Source organism: Grampus griseus, assembly GCF_964374135.1.
Source record: "Grampus griseus genome assembly, chromosome: 1".
NCBI lineage: Eukaryota > Metazoa > Chordata > Mammalia > Artiodactyla > Delphinidae > Grampus > Grampus griseus.
Window position 1 is genome coordinate 155,693,035 of NC_139017.1, and position 16,755 is coordinate 155,709,789.

Genomic DNA, 16,755 nt, shown 5'->3' on the forward strand with positions numbered 1-16,755 from the left:
CTGTAGGTTCCGCCCCAGATCCCTCCTGGGTCAACCCCAGCCCCAGCCTAAATTCAGCTCGAGCCATGGAGCTCTCTCCCCTTCTGAGGGGCTACCTTCTCTGCCCTCAGGGTCTTGTGGGTGGGAGTGTGGGAGAAAAGAAGAGAGTCAACCTGTATAAAAGACAGCCTTTATTGATTTAGAAGAAATTGCCTCGGGGATGTTCCTATCAGCACATCCACCTCAAGTCCCTGAGAGTAGGGTCTGAAAGGCTGGCAACAGACTGAGTACACTTGTGGGAGGAAGATGGGAGCAAAGCTGCCTGAGGGTGGAGGAATAAGATGGGGGGCAGGTTCCCAAAGGGCAGTGGTGACCCAGAGGATCTCTGGGTGTCTCAAGCCGGGGTTGGTGTCACCAGAGCTTACCCCTCCTCTTCCCAGGCTCACTCAGCCTCCAGACCTCCACTGCTGGGAGGATACTTCCTTTCCATCCCAGGAATCTGGGTGCTTCTCCTGAAGGAATGAAGATTCCCTTGGGTCTGGTATATCTCACCAGACCCAGGGCAAGCATCTTTCCCTTTGTGGCCTCCAGGCCTCTGCACCTGCTTTTGTGTGCTAGGAAGCACTTCTCACCTCTCTTAAACATTCCTCCCTCAGGGAAGCCTCCCCCCATCATCCCCTCCTGGCTTAGGTGAAGCCCAGCAGAGTCCTCTAAGTGACCCCTTGCAGGCAGTAGTTAATTTGCTTGTCTTTCTCCCAGGAGGGCTGCCAGTGGGCCTGTGGTGTGACCTATACCAGACAGACAGCACAGTGCCCAGCGCTCAAAACAATCTACTGAAGGTGAAATTGAATAGTGTAGTGAATTCAGAGTGGGGCCCCCCAGCCCCGGGAGGACCCCTCCACCGGCACAATACCTCCCTGCCTGTCCCCACAGGCAGCCCAGGATCGCTCCCCAGCCCGTGGTCAGATGGGGGTCATGTTGGGTGCCGAAGCACGTAGCTTGTCGTCGCTGGAATCCGGGCCCAACTCCCCGGCCTCCACCAGCTTGTGGTGGCAGCGGCAGGTGGAGGCCTGGCTGGCGGAGGACGGGGGGCCGCGGCCCCGGAGGCCGCTCTTTCTGGGAAGGCTTCGCACGACCCTGTGGAAGATGAGGTAGCAGATCTCGCAGAAGGTGAGCACGATGCAGACGGCGGAGGCGCCCACCATGAAGTAGGTGAAGAGCTTCTTCTCGGTGGGCCGGGCGATGTAGCAGTCCACGATGTTGGGGCAGGGGGCCACGTTGGCGCACTGGACCAGGCGGGGCATGCTGAAGCCGTACCAGAGAGTGTGCAGCAAGTAGAGGAAGAGGAATTCGATGAGGAGCTTGAAGATGAGGCTGAACAGGTAGGTCCACCAGAGGCCACCGTGCTTCTTGCCCGCGTTGTCGTACAGCTTGGCGCACTGGTCGCCGTGTTTCTCGCGGTGCCGCCTCTCCCGCTCCTCGCGGTAGGCCACGTGCAGGATGACCAGCAGCGACGGGCACGTGACGAAGATGAGCTGCAGGGCCCAGAGGCGGATGTTGGAGATGGGGAAGAACTCGTCGTAGCAGACGTTGGTGCAGCCTGGCTGCTTAGTGTTGCAGTCAAAGTCCTTCTGCTCGTCCCCCCACACGCGCTCTGCAGCCACCACGTACACCAGCACGCGGAAGACGAACACCACCGACAGCCAGATGCGTCCGAAGGCTGTGGAGTACTTGTTCACCCCGCTCAGTAGGGCCTGGAGCGTCTTCCAGTCCATGGTGCCTGGTGGGGGCGCTGTGGGCCGTGCCCGCCTGACAGGATGGGAAAACCGGTCTGAGAACGGGTAGATGACATTTATAGAGTATTTACTATGTGCCAGGCGCTGTTCTGAGTTCTCTATGTGGATGGATTCGTTTGATCATCCCAACGACCCTATGAGATCAGGACTGTTATTCTTCCTAAGCTACAGAGAGGAAACGGGCACAGAGAGGCTAAGTAACCTGCCCAAAGTCACAGAGCTATATGCCGGAAGGAAGGGAATGTGCATTTGCTGATAATAACAGTTATTATTTATTGAGCATTTACAACGAGCCAGGCAAGGAGCTAAATACTTTATGTGCTGGATCTCATTTAATCCTTATAAGGACCTTGGGAGGTAGACACTATGATGCTTCTCATTGACAGATGAAGAAACTGATAATCAAATGAGAAAAGGATTGCAAAGCACTCAGTACACAGTAAGTGCTCAATAAATGCTGGCTATCCATTGTGAAATCTAGAGCGGTCAAGTCACTCATTTAAAACTAGAATTGGGGCTTCCCTGGTGGCGCAGTGGTCGAGGGTCCACCTGCCGATGCAGGGGACACGGGTTCGTGCCCCGATCTGGGAGGATCCCACATGCTGCAGAGCGGCTGGGCCTGTGAGCCACGGCCGCTGAGCCTGCGTGTCCGGAGCCTGTGTTCCGCAACAGGAGAGGCCACAACAGTAAGAGGCCCGTGTACCGCAAAAAAAAAAAAAAAAAAAAAAAAAAATTTAAACTAGAATTGAATTCAAGGCTGGGCTGTCCACCGCCTGCTCTCCATTTCTCTGCTGGATGCCTGCCCCAGACCAGCTTCTCAAACTCACCTCGTTGATGCCTCGCTCTCATCCTGTGAAGTTGGGGTGATGAACCCCAGATAGGAAACTGGGGCTTGGAGAGGGGAAATAATCTCCCCAAGGTCCCACAGGCAGTGGGTGGTGAAGTTGGGAGACCAGTTCAGGTTGCGGGGGGAGGCACATGGAGAGGGAATGGTCTGGTTCCTGGGGACACCAGATCCAGGAAAAATCTAGGGACACCTTCCTTCCCTGTGCCAGGACCTGAGGGAGCCCCAGACACACCAGCAATCCGGGATGCCGGAGCTTTGTGGTGGGGAGTCATGCTTTGTTCAGGTCCCCAGATCACACATCCTCCTCCTAGTCCTGGAATGACTCAGAGGGTGTGGACAGGTGGGTCTGCCTGAGTGCACCTAGTGTCTACATGCTGCAAAGGGTGTTGGGAGCGTGTGCCTCTCCGTGTGTACGTGTGGGCTTGTGTGCACACGTGAGTGCTCCTGGAGCCGCTCTGTGACTCTGAGCATGCATGCTGACTGAGGGTCCACCCCTGCATCACCACTTCTCACCCCTCCACCACCACCTCCTGCTCCAAACCACCATCACCCTTGCTGGTATTATTACCAAAGCCTCCTGGCTGGCCTTCAAGTGTCTGCTCCTATGCCCGCAGAGTCCATTAAATTGAATCATGTCACGCCCTTGTTTCAAACTTTCTACTAGCTTCCATTACACTGAGAATAAAACCCCAGTTTCTACATTCTTGCCCTACTCTCCTACACTCTCCACCTGCCTCTCTGCTCAGGCCGCAATGGGGGCCTCTGGGGCTTTGTAATTATTCCTGCTGCCTAGAATGCTCTTCCTCCAGAAACTTGCATGGCTGCATCCTTCTCATTACTGAGGCCTCTGCTAAAACATCCTCTTCTTAGAGGCCACCCTAGATTACCCTGGACCTGGAAGCCCCTGCCCTCCCAGTCACTCTGCTCCTGTCCCCTTTATTTTCTCCCCGGAATTTAATTACCAGTGGGAATTAAAGTATTTGTTTAATCCTCTACCTCTCTGAATTTTCATGAACTTCTGTTTCACAAGGGCGCTTATTTTATACGCACTGGCAGCAGCATACAGTAACATACTTAGAATAAAAAAAAACGTGTCTGCCTCAACTCAGCTCCTTCTAAGACCTGTCCTTTGGGGAGTGGGATGTGTATTGAGCGTGGAGTCACATCTGGATTCAAGCCTCAGCTCTACCCCTTCCACCTGGGTGACTTCCAAGTTCTCCTAATCTCTTTGACCTTCCTTCCTTATCTCTAAAGAGAAATAATTCCTACTTTCTTGAGCTGTGGTAAGAGTAGTAAAAGGCCATTCCTTCCCCAGCCTGCCACTCACCTGGCGAGAGTTCAAGAAGACTGGAGTGGAGGTTGGAACCCTGTCTGCCAGCCCCGGAGGAGAAGGGCCCTGACAGGTGCTTCCACCTGAGCCTTCTCAGGGCGGCCCACCTGGGGGCTGCCCCCTCCTGGGCCCCCACCTTCCACCTTCCAGTCCTGTCTGCCCAGTCCTGTCAAACACACCCTAGGGACGCGACTCACCGGCAAAGAATTTCCCTCCAAGCCCAGACCCGGGACTGGTGGAGCCGGATCTGGCCCCCCATGCGGCCCCCCAGCAGCAGCTCCCAGCTATCCGCTTTTCCCCTGCCCCGGGACCAAGGCGCGCCCAGCTTTCACCGTCACTCCACAGTGCCGGCCGGCCCCCTCCTCGGGGCAGAACTCCGCTCCCCTCTCCACCCCCCACTCCAGCCGTCACCAGCACCAAGTTTCCGTCCATTCCAGGCAGCTTGGGAGCCTGCCGACGGGGGAGGGGGTTGTCCGGGAACCTTCAGCAGCTGGAGCCCCCTCCCCGCCCAGAACCGAGGGGTGAGAAGGCAGGTGGGGAGTGGGGTGGGTCTAGTTCCCTCGACCTCCTCCCATCCCCTCACCTGCCAGTCTCAGCCTGGCCCGAAGGCAGGATCAAGCCCCCACCCCGCCCGGGGTCGCCGGGGAGCGCTCAGCGGCCGTGGGCGCGGGGTGGGGAGGCGCCCCGCACTCACCAGCAGCGGCGCGGCCAGCGGGGGGCCGGGACCCCGCGTCCTCGAGGCCCGCAGCGGAGGCGAGCGGGACCGGAGCCGCGTCTCTGCAGTGGCGGCGAGGCGCGTGGCGGCAGGCAACGCCGGGGGCGGCGTGGAGGAGGGAGGGTCAGGGGAGGAGCTCTGGAGCCGCCCGCCGCAGAGGGTCGGGTTTTAGTCCAGACACTGTCACTCGTTCCCCCGGCAACCTTCTCCCGGGCTTGACGCCCGTCTGAGCCTGGGCTTCTTCTTCATGTGTGAAACGGGGGCATCTGTGGCCCTGGGCAGGGCTGTGGCAAAGGGTCCGATGAGATTCGGAGCGTGAAGCGCTCTAAACTGGTTAAGTGTCAAGTGGTCCCCAGACGGACTGCAATCAGGACTAGCCCACGTGCGTTACCACGGGTACTGTGTCCGCGCCCTGCGGGTCACTGTCCCCGCCTGGCGCTTGGTCTCGACCACTCCCGGAGGCTGCCCTCCCCGCGTAGGTGCGTGGCTCAGGCTCCGCGTCCTGGAATGGGCATGGGCACTTTGGAGAAGTGGGGGGCAGGTTGGGGGGCAGACCCTGTGCCCGCAGCAGGAAGGGGCACTGCGCCTGGAAAGGAGATGGGGGGATCCTTCGTCCAGGGGTGAGGGCCGGATGGGGAGAGGCCGTTGCCTGGAGTTACTGCAGGGGGCAAATCCCATGTGCGGTGCGGGGCGGGAGTAAGAGAGAAGTGAAGGAGCGGAGCCTGCGCTTTAGACCTCCTGCGGAGGGAGGCGGGGCCTGCGGTTGGGCCGGGCCGGGCTGGGCTCTGAAGGCAAGGACGCTTTGTCTTATTTACTAGTGTGCCACGACTAGGAATGTAATGAGAGAGCCCCGGGGCCTCAGCCTGGTCGGGGAACCCCCAGGGTTTCCGGCCTCCCGGGGAGTCCTGGTGTCTTAGTCACCAAAGGGCCTGAGCACTCCCTGTCTGGACAGAGATGATGTTGCTAGCTGAAGGGTGATTATACGTGGCATCTTCCCAGGACTGTACTGGTTTATGCCTGTGGCCCTGGTGTAATTAACAGCATCCCCGTTTACTCTCAAAAGTAACTCCAAACTTGGAAAGATCAATTACACCATCACCCTACCTACTCCTCCTGGTAGAAAACTAACACTGCATTGGGGGCTCAGAGACATCTTTGGTCCCTGCACTGTCCCGCAGGCTTTATTTCATCATCACAGTGCCAGATGAGGAAGGTACAATCCTTCTCACTTTTATGAGTGAGAAAGCCAGAGAGGTTGTGTGACTTGCCCTGGGTCACACAGATAATAAGGAGCAGAGCTGGCTCTGGAGGCCTCAGCCATGCTGAGCTTCTGGATAGGGCAAAGCCACAGGGCAGAGGCCATCTTTTACTTTGAAAATCATTGCTGAGACTGACCAGTGCTGGGGTGGGCCGGGTGCTTCTGTGCATGTGTCAGTGTGGGACTGTGTGTGAGTATGATGGTGTCCTGTGGGGTGTCCATGACTGCCACCTGCACCTTACCTTCTCCGGCTCTGCTGCATTTCAGAGCAAAACCCGTTCCCCACTTCCTCACCTCCTAGTCAGCCTTCAACCCGTTGAACAATGTTTTCACCCAACCATGTAACTAAAGACAGCCCTATCAAGGGTGCTAAAAACGACAGTAATGTCTCTGTCCTCCTCCTGCACCTTCAGAAGTACCTGACACAGCTGACTGCTCCTTCCCTCTCAAAACACTTTCTTCTCTTGGCTTCCTTGACGCCCCACTCCTGGTTTCCTTGTACCTCGGAGGCCTCACATCCTGGTCTCAGCCTCTTCTCTCCTGGGTGAGCTCATCCAGTCCTCGGGTTTCCAGTACTATCCATTGGCTGCTGAGTCCCACATTTCTAGTGCTTCTCCCTGAACACCAGACTATGTATCAGGGCTGCCCACCTGACCACTCGGTTTCCAGTTACTGGGTTTTCCTTCCTGAGATCAACTGCGTATTCGACTCTGTAGGTATTTATTTTTCCATTTACCCTATGGAGGTGTGCTGTGTACATGGTTCTGTACTTGGCTATTTTCATGTCCTTTCACGTAACGAAATATAGGACATTTCCTCTATCAGTAGATATAGAGTTATCTCATTTTTTTTTTAATGCTTGAATAGTATTTCATTTTCCCCTTAGTAGATGGGGAGCTGTCTCTTAAAACAAACAAACAAACAGCTGAATAGCATAGGTACTATAATATATTTAATCACTCCCATATTGATGAAAATTAAGGGTGTTTTCAATCTTGTATTTCTTTCTGTTGTAAACATCATTGCAAGAAATACACTTGGATAAGTATCACTGAACACATTTTTTTAAAATTGTATCTATAAGATATATTCTTAGAAGTGGAATTTTGGGGTTAAAGTATGCTCATTTAAAGTTTTGATAGATATTGCCAAATCCCCTCCATAGATGTGTCAGTTTATGCTACCATCAGACATAAAGTGTGTGTTTCCCATATTCTTGCCAATATAGAGCATTAGCAAACCTTATCTTTGCCAGTGGTATCTCATTATATTTTATTTTGCATTTCTTTTATTATGAGCGAGAATCAGCATATTTTCATACGCTTAAGGGCCACTTGTGTTTCTTTTTCTGTGAACTGTCTTTTGCTTTTGCCCATTTTTCTGTTGGGTGGTTGCCTTTTTAAAATTATTGATTTCTTAGGGGCTCTTTACATATTAAAGAAATATACCCTGTGTCTATGATGCAAATAACAAGGATTTCACCCTCCCCTCCAAGTTTGACACGTGTATTTTGACTTTGCTTATGGGGTTTTTGCTTTGCAGAATTAAACATTTTTTTATGTAGTCAAGTGTATCAGTCTTATCTTTTATGGCCTCTGGGATTGGTCATAATTAGAAATGCCTTCCCCCCCTCTGAAAACTGGAAAAAGTTTTTCTCCCATGGTTCCTTCTAGCTAAACTAGTGCTTTAATGATGTAAATCAGATCATGTCCCTCGCCTGTTTTATCCTGGCACCCACTCTCCTGACATTGCCCTACAGAACCCCAAGTGACCTAGTCCTGCCTCACCTCCCATCACACGTCCCCTTGATCACTGCTCCCCAGTCACACTGGCCTGCTTTCTGTTCCACAAACAGCATGTTCAGTCCATGTTGTGTCCAGCCTTCTGGGCTTTGCATTTGCTGTTCCCTTTGCCTGGACTGCGCTTCAGCTGGCAGGTTCTTCCTCCTTATTCACGTCTCACCTTCCCACAGGGGTATTCCCTGGTCACCCCACCTGAAGAGACCTCACCCACTTTCTCAGCAGTCACTCTTCAGAACAGTCTTTGAAGTTATTTCCAGGAGAGTAGGGAGCTCACTGGTTGTAGACATCAGTTCCTATTTGTAAAGTAAAAGTTGGGCGCGCATAAGGTTGTGTGTGAGGACTGTCTGTTACCGTGTGGGGTGGGGTAGCTGGGGGTCGAGGGGGTAGCATGAGGCATAGGTGTGTATGGTTGGTGTGTGTGGCTGTGAATGTGCATGCTCGTGGAAGTGGCTGCTAGGGTTTTGTGAGGTTGTGTGCATGTCAGGCTGTGTGTGTGGTTGGGTGAATGTGCTCTGGTGACCAGGTGATTTGATTGCCCGGGTCTTAGTGAAACAGGAGGGAAGGGGGCAGGGCACAACATGTGAAAGAATGACATAGCCTGAGGCCATGACATAAACTGATTAGAACCAAATGGATCCAAGTCGAATTCCACTAGACCTTGAGCCTCAGAGTATATGCTCACTGTAACACGTCAGCACACTAAATGACACACCCACAGGCGCCATGACAGTTCCAAGGCCGACCATAAGGATCAAAAAGTGGGCGGTGGCCCAATTCCTGGAAATCCCCGCCCCTTCCTGAAATAGCTGGAATACTCCTCCCACTCATTAGCCTATGAAATCACCCACCCCTATAAAAACGGACACCCCCATACCCTGAGGCCTTTCTGAGATGGCCCACACTCTGTCTGTGGAGTGAGTTTCTCCCAAGGCTGCCCCCCGCCTTCTGAGATGGCCCACACTCTGTGGAGTGTGTTTCTCTCTAAATAAATCCACTTCTTACCTATCACTTTGTCTCTCACTGAATTCTGTCTGCCATGAGACATCAAAAACCTGAGCTTCATTAAGTCCTGAAACCAGGTGTGTGATCTCAGTTGGAAGACTGTGGGTTTTGTCTGGGTTCGAGTCCCGGCACGTGGGTTCACGAGTCCCAATCTGAGGTGCACGGTTTCCCTATCACTCCGACCTTGCCAGATGCCACCACTCATTCCTGACATCAGGCAGCGCCCCCAACAACCGGCCTTTGCTTTTTCTGGAGTGAGCTGGAAGAGTCCCCATTCCAGGAAGAGACTCTGAGGACCCCCAGGCCCTGTTGGCCCACTCCGAGTTTCTGCTTCCTGAGCAGGCGAGTATGTGGGAGGCCATCTAGGCCATCCTCCCGCCTCAGGGCAGGGCTGTGTTGCACCAGGGCTTAGCAGCTGCCCCGGCCACCCCACTCCCCTCAGGGCCTGCACCTGCTCTCTGGGGCAGCAGGCCTGAAGCCTGCCACTGTGTTCTTCCTGCTCAGACCTTGGCCCAGCTGGTCTTGCTGCCAGGCAAGAGCCCCTGTGTCTGAAACGCTGCGCAGGCCTCGGGCAAGGGCTTCCCTCTTCTGCTGGGATTTTGTTGTGTTTGTGTGTGTGTGTGTGTGTGTGTGTGTGTGCGCACGGCAGGGACCTGGGCCCTCTCCTGGGCCTGAAGGCCCTTGAGCACAGAGATGGGGCAGGCAGAATCCTCTGGAAAGCAGGTTGGCGGAAGCATGGGGCCTTTCCAGTACTGCTGCAGTATGTCTGGGGCTGTGGGTAGGAAGAGATGCCCCAGGATCTGGGCTAGAATGTTGCTTTCCTTCCAAGACATCCCAAGGGACCTGGAACTTCTGCCCAGCTCTATCCTCAGATAGAGGTAATCCAGGACTTTTCTGAGTTGAAGTCAGGATTCAGTCATTCTACATATGTCCTGGGATCCCACCCCTTCTCACCGCCCCCAGACCTTACGCCATGTCATCACCCTTTTGCTCTTTTAAAAAATTGTTTTTTTATTTTTAAAATTTATTTATTTATTTTTTGGCTGCATTGGGTCTTCGTTGCGGTGCGTGGGCTTTCTCTAGTTGCGGCAAGTGGGGGCTACTCTTTGTTGCGGTGCACGGGCTTCTCATTGCAGTGTCTTCTCTTTGTTGCGGAGCACAGGCTCTAGGCGCGCGGGCTCAGTAGTTGTGGCTCACGGGCTCTAGAGTTCAGGCTCAGTAGTTGTGGCACACGGGCTTAGTTGCTTCGCGGTATGTGGGATCTTCTCGGACCAGGTCTCGAACCCGTGTCCCCTGCATTGGCAGGTGGACTCCCAACCACTGGACCACCAGGGAAGTCCCACCCTTTTGCTCTTTACCGGGTCTTTCCCATGACAATAGATACTCTGGTATTTCTCTATCTTAACAAACAAAAGTCCCTTGACCCCACATCTTCCAGCATCTGCCTCGTTTCTTTCCATTCCTTTATAGCAAAACTTCTTGGATGAGTTGTCTTGATTCCTCGCTTCCTTTTACTTTCTCTCTGGAACTCTAATCAGGCTTTTGCTCCATATAGTCCACCTACACCGCTCTTGCCAAGGTTCCCGCAGCTAAATCCCACAGTCAAGTTTCAACCCTTATCTTTCCCTGCACTCGCAGCAGCGTTTGGCGGCCAGCACATCACATCCCCTGACTTTTCACCTTCTTTTCTGGCCTTTCTTTCTAGGTCTCCTTTGCTGGTTCCCCCTGATCTCCCTGACCTCTAAATATTGGGGTGCCCGGGGGCTTAGTCCTAGGACTCCTTCTCTGTCCTCACTCACTCTCTTGGTAATGCCATCCCTCTCAGGGTTCAAAATATCAAAATTAGGCTGACAACTCCTAAATACTTATCTCCAGCCCAGACCTTTTACCTGAACTCCAGACCCCTGTATACAGCTGCCACTCAACCTATCCCTCAGGACGTCTAGCAGGTATCACAAACTTCTCACATCCCAAATTCATCTTCTTAATAGGATTGCCAGATTTAGAAACGAAGCAAAACAAAAGCAAAAACGAAAAACCAAACCCAGGACACTCAGTTAATTTTAAGTTTCACATAGTCCATGAGACATACTTAAAACTAAAAAAAAAAATTTGTTGTTTTTTATCTGAAATTGGAATTTCACTGGGTGTCCTGTATTCTATCTAGCAACCTACTCCTTAGATTCCTCTCCACCTTCTCTGCTCACGTACTCCTGGAGTAAACAGCAATGTTACTCATCGACCTGTTCAGGCCCCATACAGAGTCACGTTGACTCATTTTTCTCATACCTCACATTCAGTGGCAGTGAATCATTTTTCTCTTCTCTTCTCTTCTTTTCTTTCCCTTTCTTTTCTATTTCCTCCCTTCCTTCCTTCCACTCTTCCTTCCTTCCTTCCTTCCTTCCTTCCTTCCTTTCTTTCTTTCTTTCTTTCTTTCTTTTTCTTTCTTTCTTTCTTTCTTTCTTTCTTTCTTTCTTTCTTCCTTCCTTCCTTCCTTCCTTCCGTTCTTTCTTTCTTTTTCACTCTTTCTTTCTTTTTCTTTCTCTCTGTCTCTCCTCCTTTCTTCTTTCCTCCCTCCCTCCCTTCCTTCCTTCCTTTCTCTCTCTCTCTCTTTCTTTCTCTCTCTCTCTCTTTCTTTCTCTCTCTCTCTCTCTCTCCTCTCTTTCTTTCTTGACTTTGGAGCAGAGAAAGGTTTATTGCAAGGTCTGAGCAAGGAGAACGGGCGGCTCAGGCTCAAAGAGCCCACACTTTCAATGTCACTGAATTATTTTGTCTCTACTTTCAGATTATTTTCAGAATCTGGACACTACTCACTGACTCCATTAGTGTTATTCTGGTAACATTAAAGTCACGAATCATTTCTTTCCTGCATCACTGCAATAGCCTTACAGCTGGTCACCCTGCTTTATTCCTTGCCCTATCTATCTATTGCTAGAAATGCTCCACAGGCTTCCTGCTCACTCAGAGGGACCGCCAAAGGCATCAGGATGGCTTTTAGGACCCTATGTGAGCTGGTCCTTCTCAGCCTCACCAGTGTGCTCTGGCCTCATATTCCACACCTCTTGACTCTCCCCCTGCTCTGCCTCATTGACTTCCTTGCTGTCCTGGGTCCACACTGGGTCTTCCGTAGCCTCAGCACCTGTGAACTTGCCCTTCCTTCTAGCTGACACACATTCCCCCAAACCTCTGCCTGGCTTGCCCCCTCACCTTGCCTAGCCTCCCCATTCAAATTGCAGTTCCCGTCCCTGTGCTCCTTCCATCCCTTCCTGCTTTCTTTCTCCTTAGCACTAGAATCATGTAGCATATTTTATATTTTGCTTATGCTTCTTGTTAATTGTCTCCCCATAACTAGAATCTACAGTCATCTTTGTCTGTTGCGTCCACTAGTGTATTCCCAATGCCTGAAACAGTGCCTGGCACTTTGTGGACAAAAGTACTCACCAAATGAGCGAATGGTACCCTCAAGCACAGTTAGCTCCTGTCCCAGGCCAGCACATAGCAGCTGTTTAATCAGCCCCTTCCACCCTCCGACCCTCCAGAAGTCTCTCCCTGACTGCCTGCCCTCCTCCAGGAAGCCTTTACTGACCGAGCCTTGTCTGTCTCCCTTTCTTCTTGCCACCAGGCCCAAATCCCTGGAATTCAAGGGTCAGGTGGGCTGTGTGTCTGGCTGAGTCTGTCTGTCCTCATCCAGCCACTGCTGTCCTTCTGGATGGGAGGAAGCTCTTTGCTTGGGCATCAGGGCGGCCAGAGAAGCCAGCCTGGGGTGCGGCGTGTGCAATATGCCTGAAGCCAACCAGCCGCCTGCAGTGTGGGAGGTTCTGGAGCCTTGGTCCTGGGCCAACTAGGTGATGGGCACTGGGCACCGGGGACTAGAGCCTGGACTGGGTCTGGCTGCAGGACTGTGTTTCCTGAACTCACTGTTCCTGCGAACTGGGGAGGTCACAATCTTGGCACCTGTGTAGGTGGTTCGCCATTAGCTGAGCTGGGAGCACAAGAGGAGCAGACAGGATGGGGAAGAAGAAAATTGGGGAGGGGGCTTGTGCCTGGAGTTTGCTAAATGATATTTGTGTTTGTAAATGATATTCCCTTGCAGCCACTTTGACAGGGGCCATCAGGACGTTCTGACATGGCTGTAAAAACCCTTTCTTGCAATGCAAGCATGTAGAAGACAGTTTTGCCCCGTTTGCCTCTCCATCCCTGAGCCTCACCGGAAGCCCAACACATGGCCTCTCCCAGGTCCTCAGGGCTGGGGCATGGCTCAGGAATGGTTGTTTCTATACAGCCAAACTGTCCTCTGCATCCAAGTGCCCTGCCAGGTGGTCTGAGCTCCCTGTGGGACGACACGCATGTGGATGTCCGGAGGCAGTTGTCTGGGCCTCGGGAAAGAGAACACTGGGAACTCTCGTGCTTTGCTAGTGCAAATGCAAAACGGTGCAGCCGCTGAAGAATACAGCTTGGTGGTTACTCAGAAAGTTAAGCATAGAATTACCACTTGACCCAGCAAGTTCCCGCCTAGGTGTATACCCGAAAGATCTGGGAACAGGGACTCAAATACCTGTACGTGAATGTTCATAGCAGCACTGTTCACAATAGCCAGTGTTTGAAGACAACCTGAATGTCCATCAAAGGAAGAATGGATGAACAAAATGTAGTCTGTCCATACAATAGAATATTATTCAGCCATAAAAAGGAATCAAGTTCTGATACATGCTACAACATGGATGAATCTTGAAAACATTATGCTAAGTGAAATACACCAGACACAAAGGACAAATATCGTGTAATTTCACTTATATGAAATATCTAGGATAGGTGAATTCATAGAGACAGTAAGTTGTCAGAGGTTACCAGGGGCTAGGTGGAAGGGTGGCTGGGGGTTAGTGTTTAATGGGTATAGACTTTTTTTCAGAAGTGATGAAAAAGTTCTGGAAATAGTAGTGACGGTTGTACACCTTGTGAATGTAATTAACACTCTTGAATTTTACACTTAAAAATGATTAAAATGGTAATTTCATTTTGTATATATTTTATCACAATTAAAAAAATGAAGGAAAAAGAAAAAGGGGATGGAAATATGGGTTTGGGAGTCAGTGGTGTCCAGATGGTAATGAAGGCCATGGGGGAGGACGAGTTCACCCAGGGACGGCTGAGGACTGTGGATGGACGGCCTGGGACAGAGCCCTGAGGACCTCCCCAACCAAGTGGGCAGGTGAAGGAGATTGAGGGGGAGTGGCTGGAACAGCAGGAAAGCTGGAAGAGTGGTGTCCTAGAAGCCTGGGTGTATTAGTCGGCACCCTGGATTGCAAATGACAGAAACCCACCTTGAGTTAGTTTGGGCACAAAGGGGAATTGATTGGTTTGCAGAAACGTGGGAAGGGCAGGGGTACCTTGGGACCCCACCAGCACCTGGCCCAAGTCAGGTCTGCTTTCTAGGATGTCTCTCCTGCTTGCCTCCCTCTGCTCCTCCGGGACTGCTGGCTTCCTCTCTCCTCGTACGGACGGGCTTCTGCAACAAGGATTTTTTTTTTTTAATTTTTAAAATTTATTTATTTATTATTTATTTTTGGTTGCATTGGGTCTTTGTTGCTGTGCACGGGCTTTCTCTAGTTGTGGCGAGCGGGGGCTGCTCTTTGTTGCAGTGCGTGGGCTTCTCATTGCGGTGGCTTCTCTTGTTGCGGAGCACAGGCTCTAGGTGTGTGGGCTTCAGTAGTTGTGGCACGCGGCCTCAGTAGTTGTGGCTCGTGGCCTCTAGAGCGCAGGCTCAGTAGTTGAGGCGCACGGGCTTAGTTGCTCTGTGGCATGTGGGATCTTCCCAGACCAGGGCTCAAACCTGTGTCCCCAGCACTGGCAGGCGGATTCTTCACCACTGCGCCACCAGGGAAGCCTCTGCACAAGGCTTTTGCTCATGGCCTGCAGCAACCTGAGCACACACCTCCCCAGGTTTTGCTGCTACATGCTTCCTTTAGGAAGGATTCAAGTAACCTGGAGAAGACACCTGAGTGACTCCACTTCGAGCACATATCCACTCTGAGGTCAGGGGGCCAGGATGCATATGTTGATAGTTGCTTTTGTTACCGAGTCTAAGCTCATACTGCTTGCTCCACGCAGGCCAATAATTGAGCGTTGTTGGGGCAAGGGATAACGACTTTTTTCAGAAAGCCAGCAAACTGAGAAAGATGGTGGGCTCATGCCCCAAAGAACCATCTTGCTTGAGTTAGAACTCAGGCTTCTTTTATACCAGAAGGGGAAGGAGTAAAGTCAAACACTTCCTGGTTCCCATCAGCCACCGTAGGGGATGTATTAATTTCTTCCTCCCTGCAGTCATTCACAGGTGAACCTGGCCAGGATGTTTCCTGTGAGCTAAACAAAGGTATTTTAGCTTAATGCTCATTACTTGGGTAACAGGGTTCCCAGAGATGGGCCGTTATGTATAATTTGAGCTTATAGGCAACATTCCTTTAGTGATTAACTTGTAATAGAATACAAAATGTTCTTCCCTATTATACCTTTAGCACCCCAGTTTAGAGGGAGGGGAGAATCCTCGGTGCACAGACACATAGGGGAAGAGGCTCAAGAAGGAAGGCTGTTGAACCTGTAAGATGACTCGTGGTTTAAGAGGAGGACTGTGAACACCTGCTGGGCTTTAGCAGCAAAAGACTCTTAGGTGTGCTTGGCAAGGACAAGTCTGAGTGCTGGGGCAGAGACTGGCTCATAGCTGGTGGGAGTGAGCGGGAGGTGACGACATCGAGTCAGTACATGAAGACCAAGACCTCTGACTCAGGAGGCACAGTTGTGAGAGCCAGGAGAGATATGAGGAGGTAGCTGCGGGAGATGGGGTCAAGGAAGGATTTTGTTTTTGTTTTTTGGATGGAGCGAGGTGAGCATGTTTGGATGCTGGGAGAGCCTGGAGAGAAGCAGAGGTTGAAGAAACAGGAGAGAGTAAGGGGGTGGGGAGGGAGGGCATTTGAGCATGGGGTGAGGGGCAGATTAGAACCTTGGCTGGAGCAGGCTCACGCCTTTTTCTGTGCTGTGGGAAAGGAGGAGGACCCGTGTGGATACGATTGGTCTATAGGTCTGGTGGCTGTAGACGGGAGAGCGTTCTTCTCAGGCAGCTTTTATTTTCTTGGAGAGATAGAATGAAAACAAGATGGAACTGGCTAGAAGGAGAGTAGAGAAAGTTGAGAAGCCTACCAGCATGAACAACAGCAGAGAGACCGAAGCAGGGAAGAATGAGGACAGTTAGACTGGACTGGAGAACATGAATTTGCAGTGGCCTCATGCTGCTGGCTTGATTCACACCAGCAGAGCCCATCACAGGGTGTAGAGGTGGGAAAACAAGCAGGAGGGGCAGAGGGACAATGGGGGTATTAGTACGATGGCAATCCATTCCAGTTTTATCTCAGCAACTATTTCTTACCCCTTGACGGTATATCAGGTGTGGTGTAGGGCCTGAGGATACATTGGCAAGCCAGGCAGATTCTGTTCGTGCCCTCGGAGAGCTTGCCCTCTAGTAGGGAGGGCAGACATCAATTTATTTTATTTATTTATTTAAAAAATTTTGGGGGGGTATAATTGATTTACAATGTTGTGTTAGTTTCATGTGTACAACAAAGTGAATCTGTTATACAAATACATATATCCACTCTTTTTAAGATTCTTTCCCCATATAGGCCATTATAGAGTATTGAGTAGAGTTCCCTGTGCTATAGAGTAGGTCCATATTAGTTATCTATTTCAGCGGTCCCCAACATTTTTGGCACCAGGGACTGGTTTCGTGGAAGACAATTTCTCCATGGACCAGGGTGGGGGTGGGGGTGCTTTCGGGATGATTCAAGCACATTACATTTATTGTGCACTTTATTTCTATTATTACTACATTGTAATATATAATGAAATAATTATACAACTCACCATCATGCAGAATCAGTGGGAGCTCTGAGCTTGTTTTCCTGCAACTAGATGGTCCCGTCTGGGGGCGATGGGAGACAGTGACACCCAAAGTGTGTTGCTTATGTCCAGTCTACTC

At 51.5% G+C, this 16,755-nt stretch overlaps 1 protein-coding gene across 1 annotated transcript; it reads right to left on the reverse strand.

Moving 5' to 3' along the window:
* Window positions 1–221: 221 nt before the first annotated feature.
* Window positions 222–4,728, reverse strand: GJB3 (gap junction protein beta 3). Its single transcript, XM_082667044.1, has 2 exons — window positions 4,647–4,728; window positions 222–1,788 (listed from the first exon to the last, which is right to left on the reverse strand). The coding sequence occupies exon 2, from the start codon at window positions 1,752–1,754 to the stop codon at window positions 942–944; it is 813 nt and encodes a 270-aa protein (XP_082523170.1). The 5' UTR covers window positions 1,755–1,788; window positions 4,647–4,728; the 3' UTR covers window positions 222–941.
* Window positions 4,729–16,755: the final 12,027 nt, after the last annotated feature.

Excerpts from the sequence above, each read along its gene's own strand:
- GJB3 (XM_082667044.1), bottom strand. The coding sequence starts at position 1,754 with ATGGACTGGAAGACGCTCCAGGCCCTACTGAGCGGGGTGAACAAGTAC.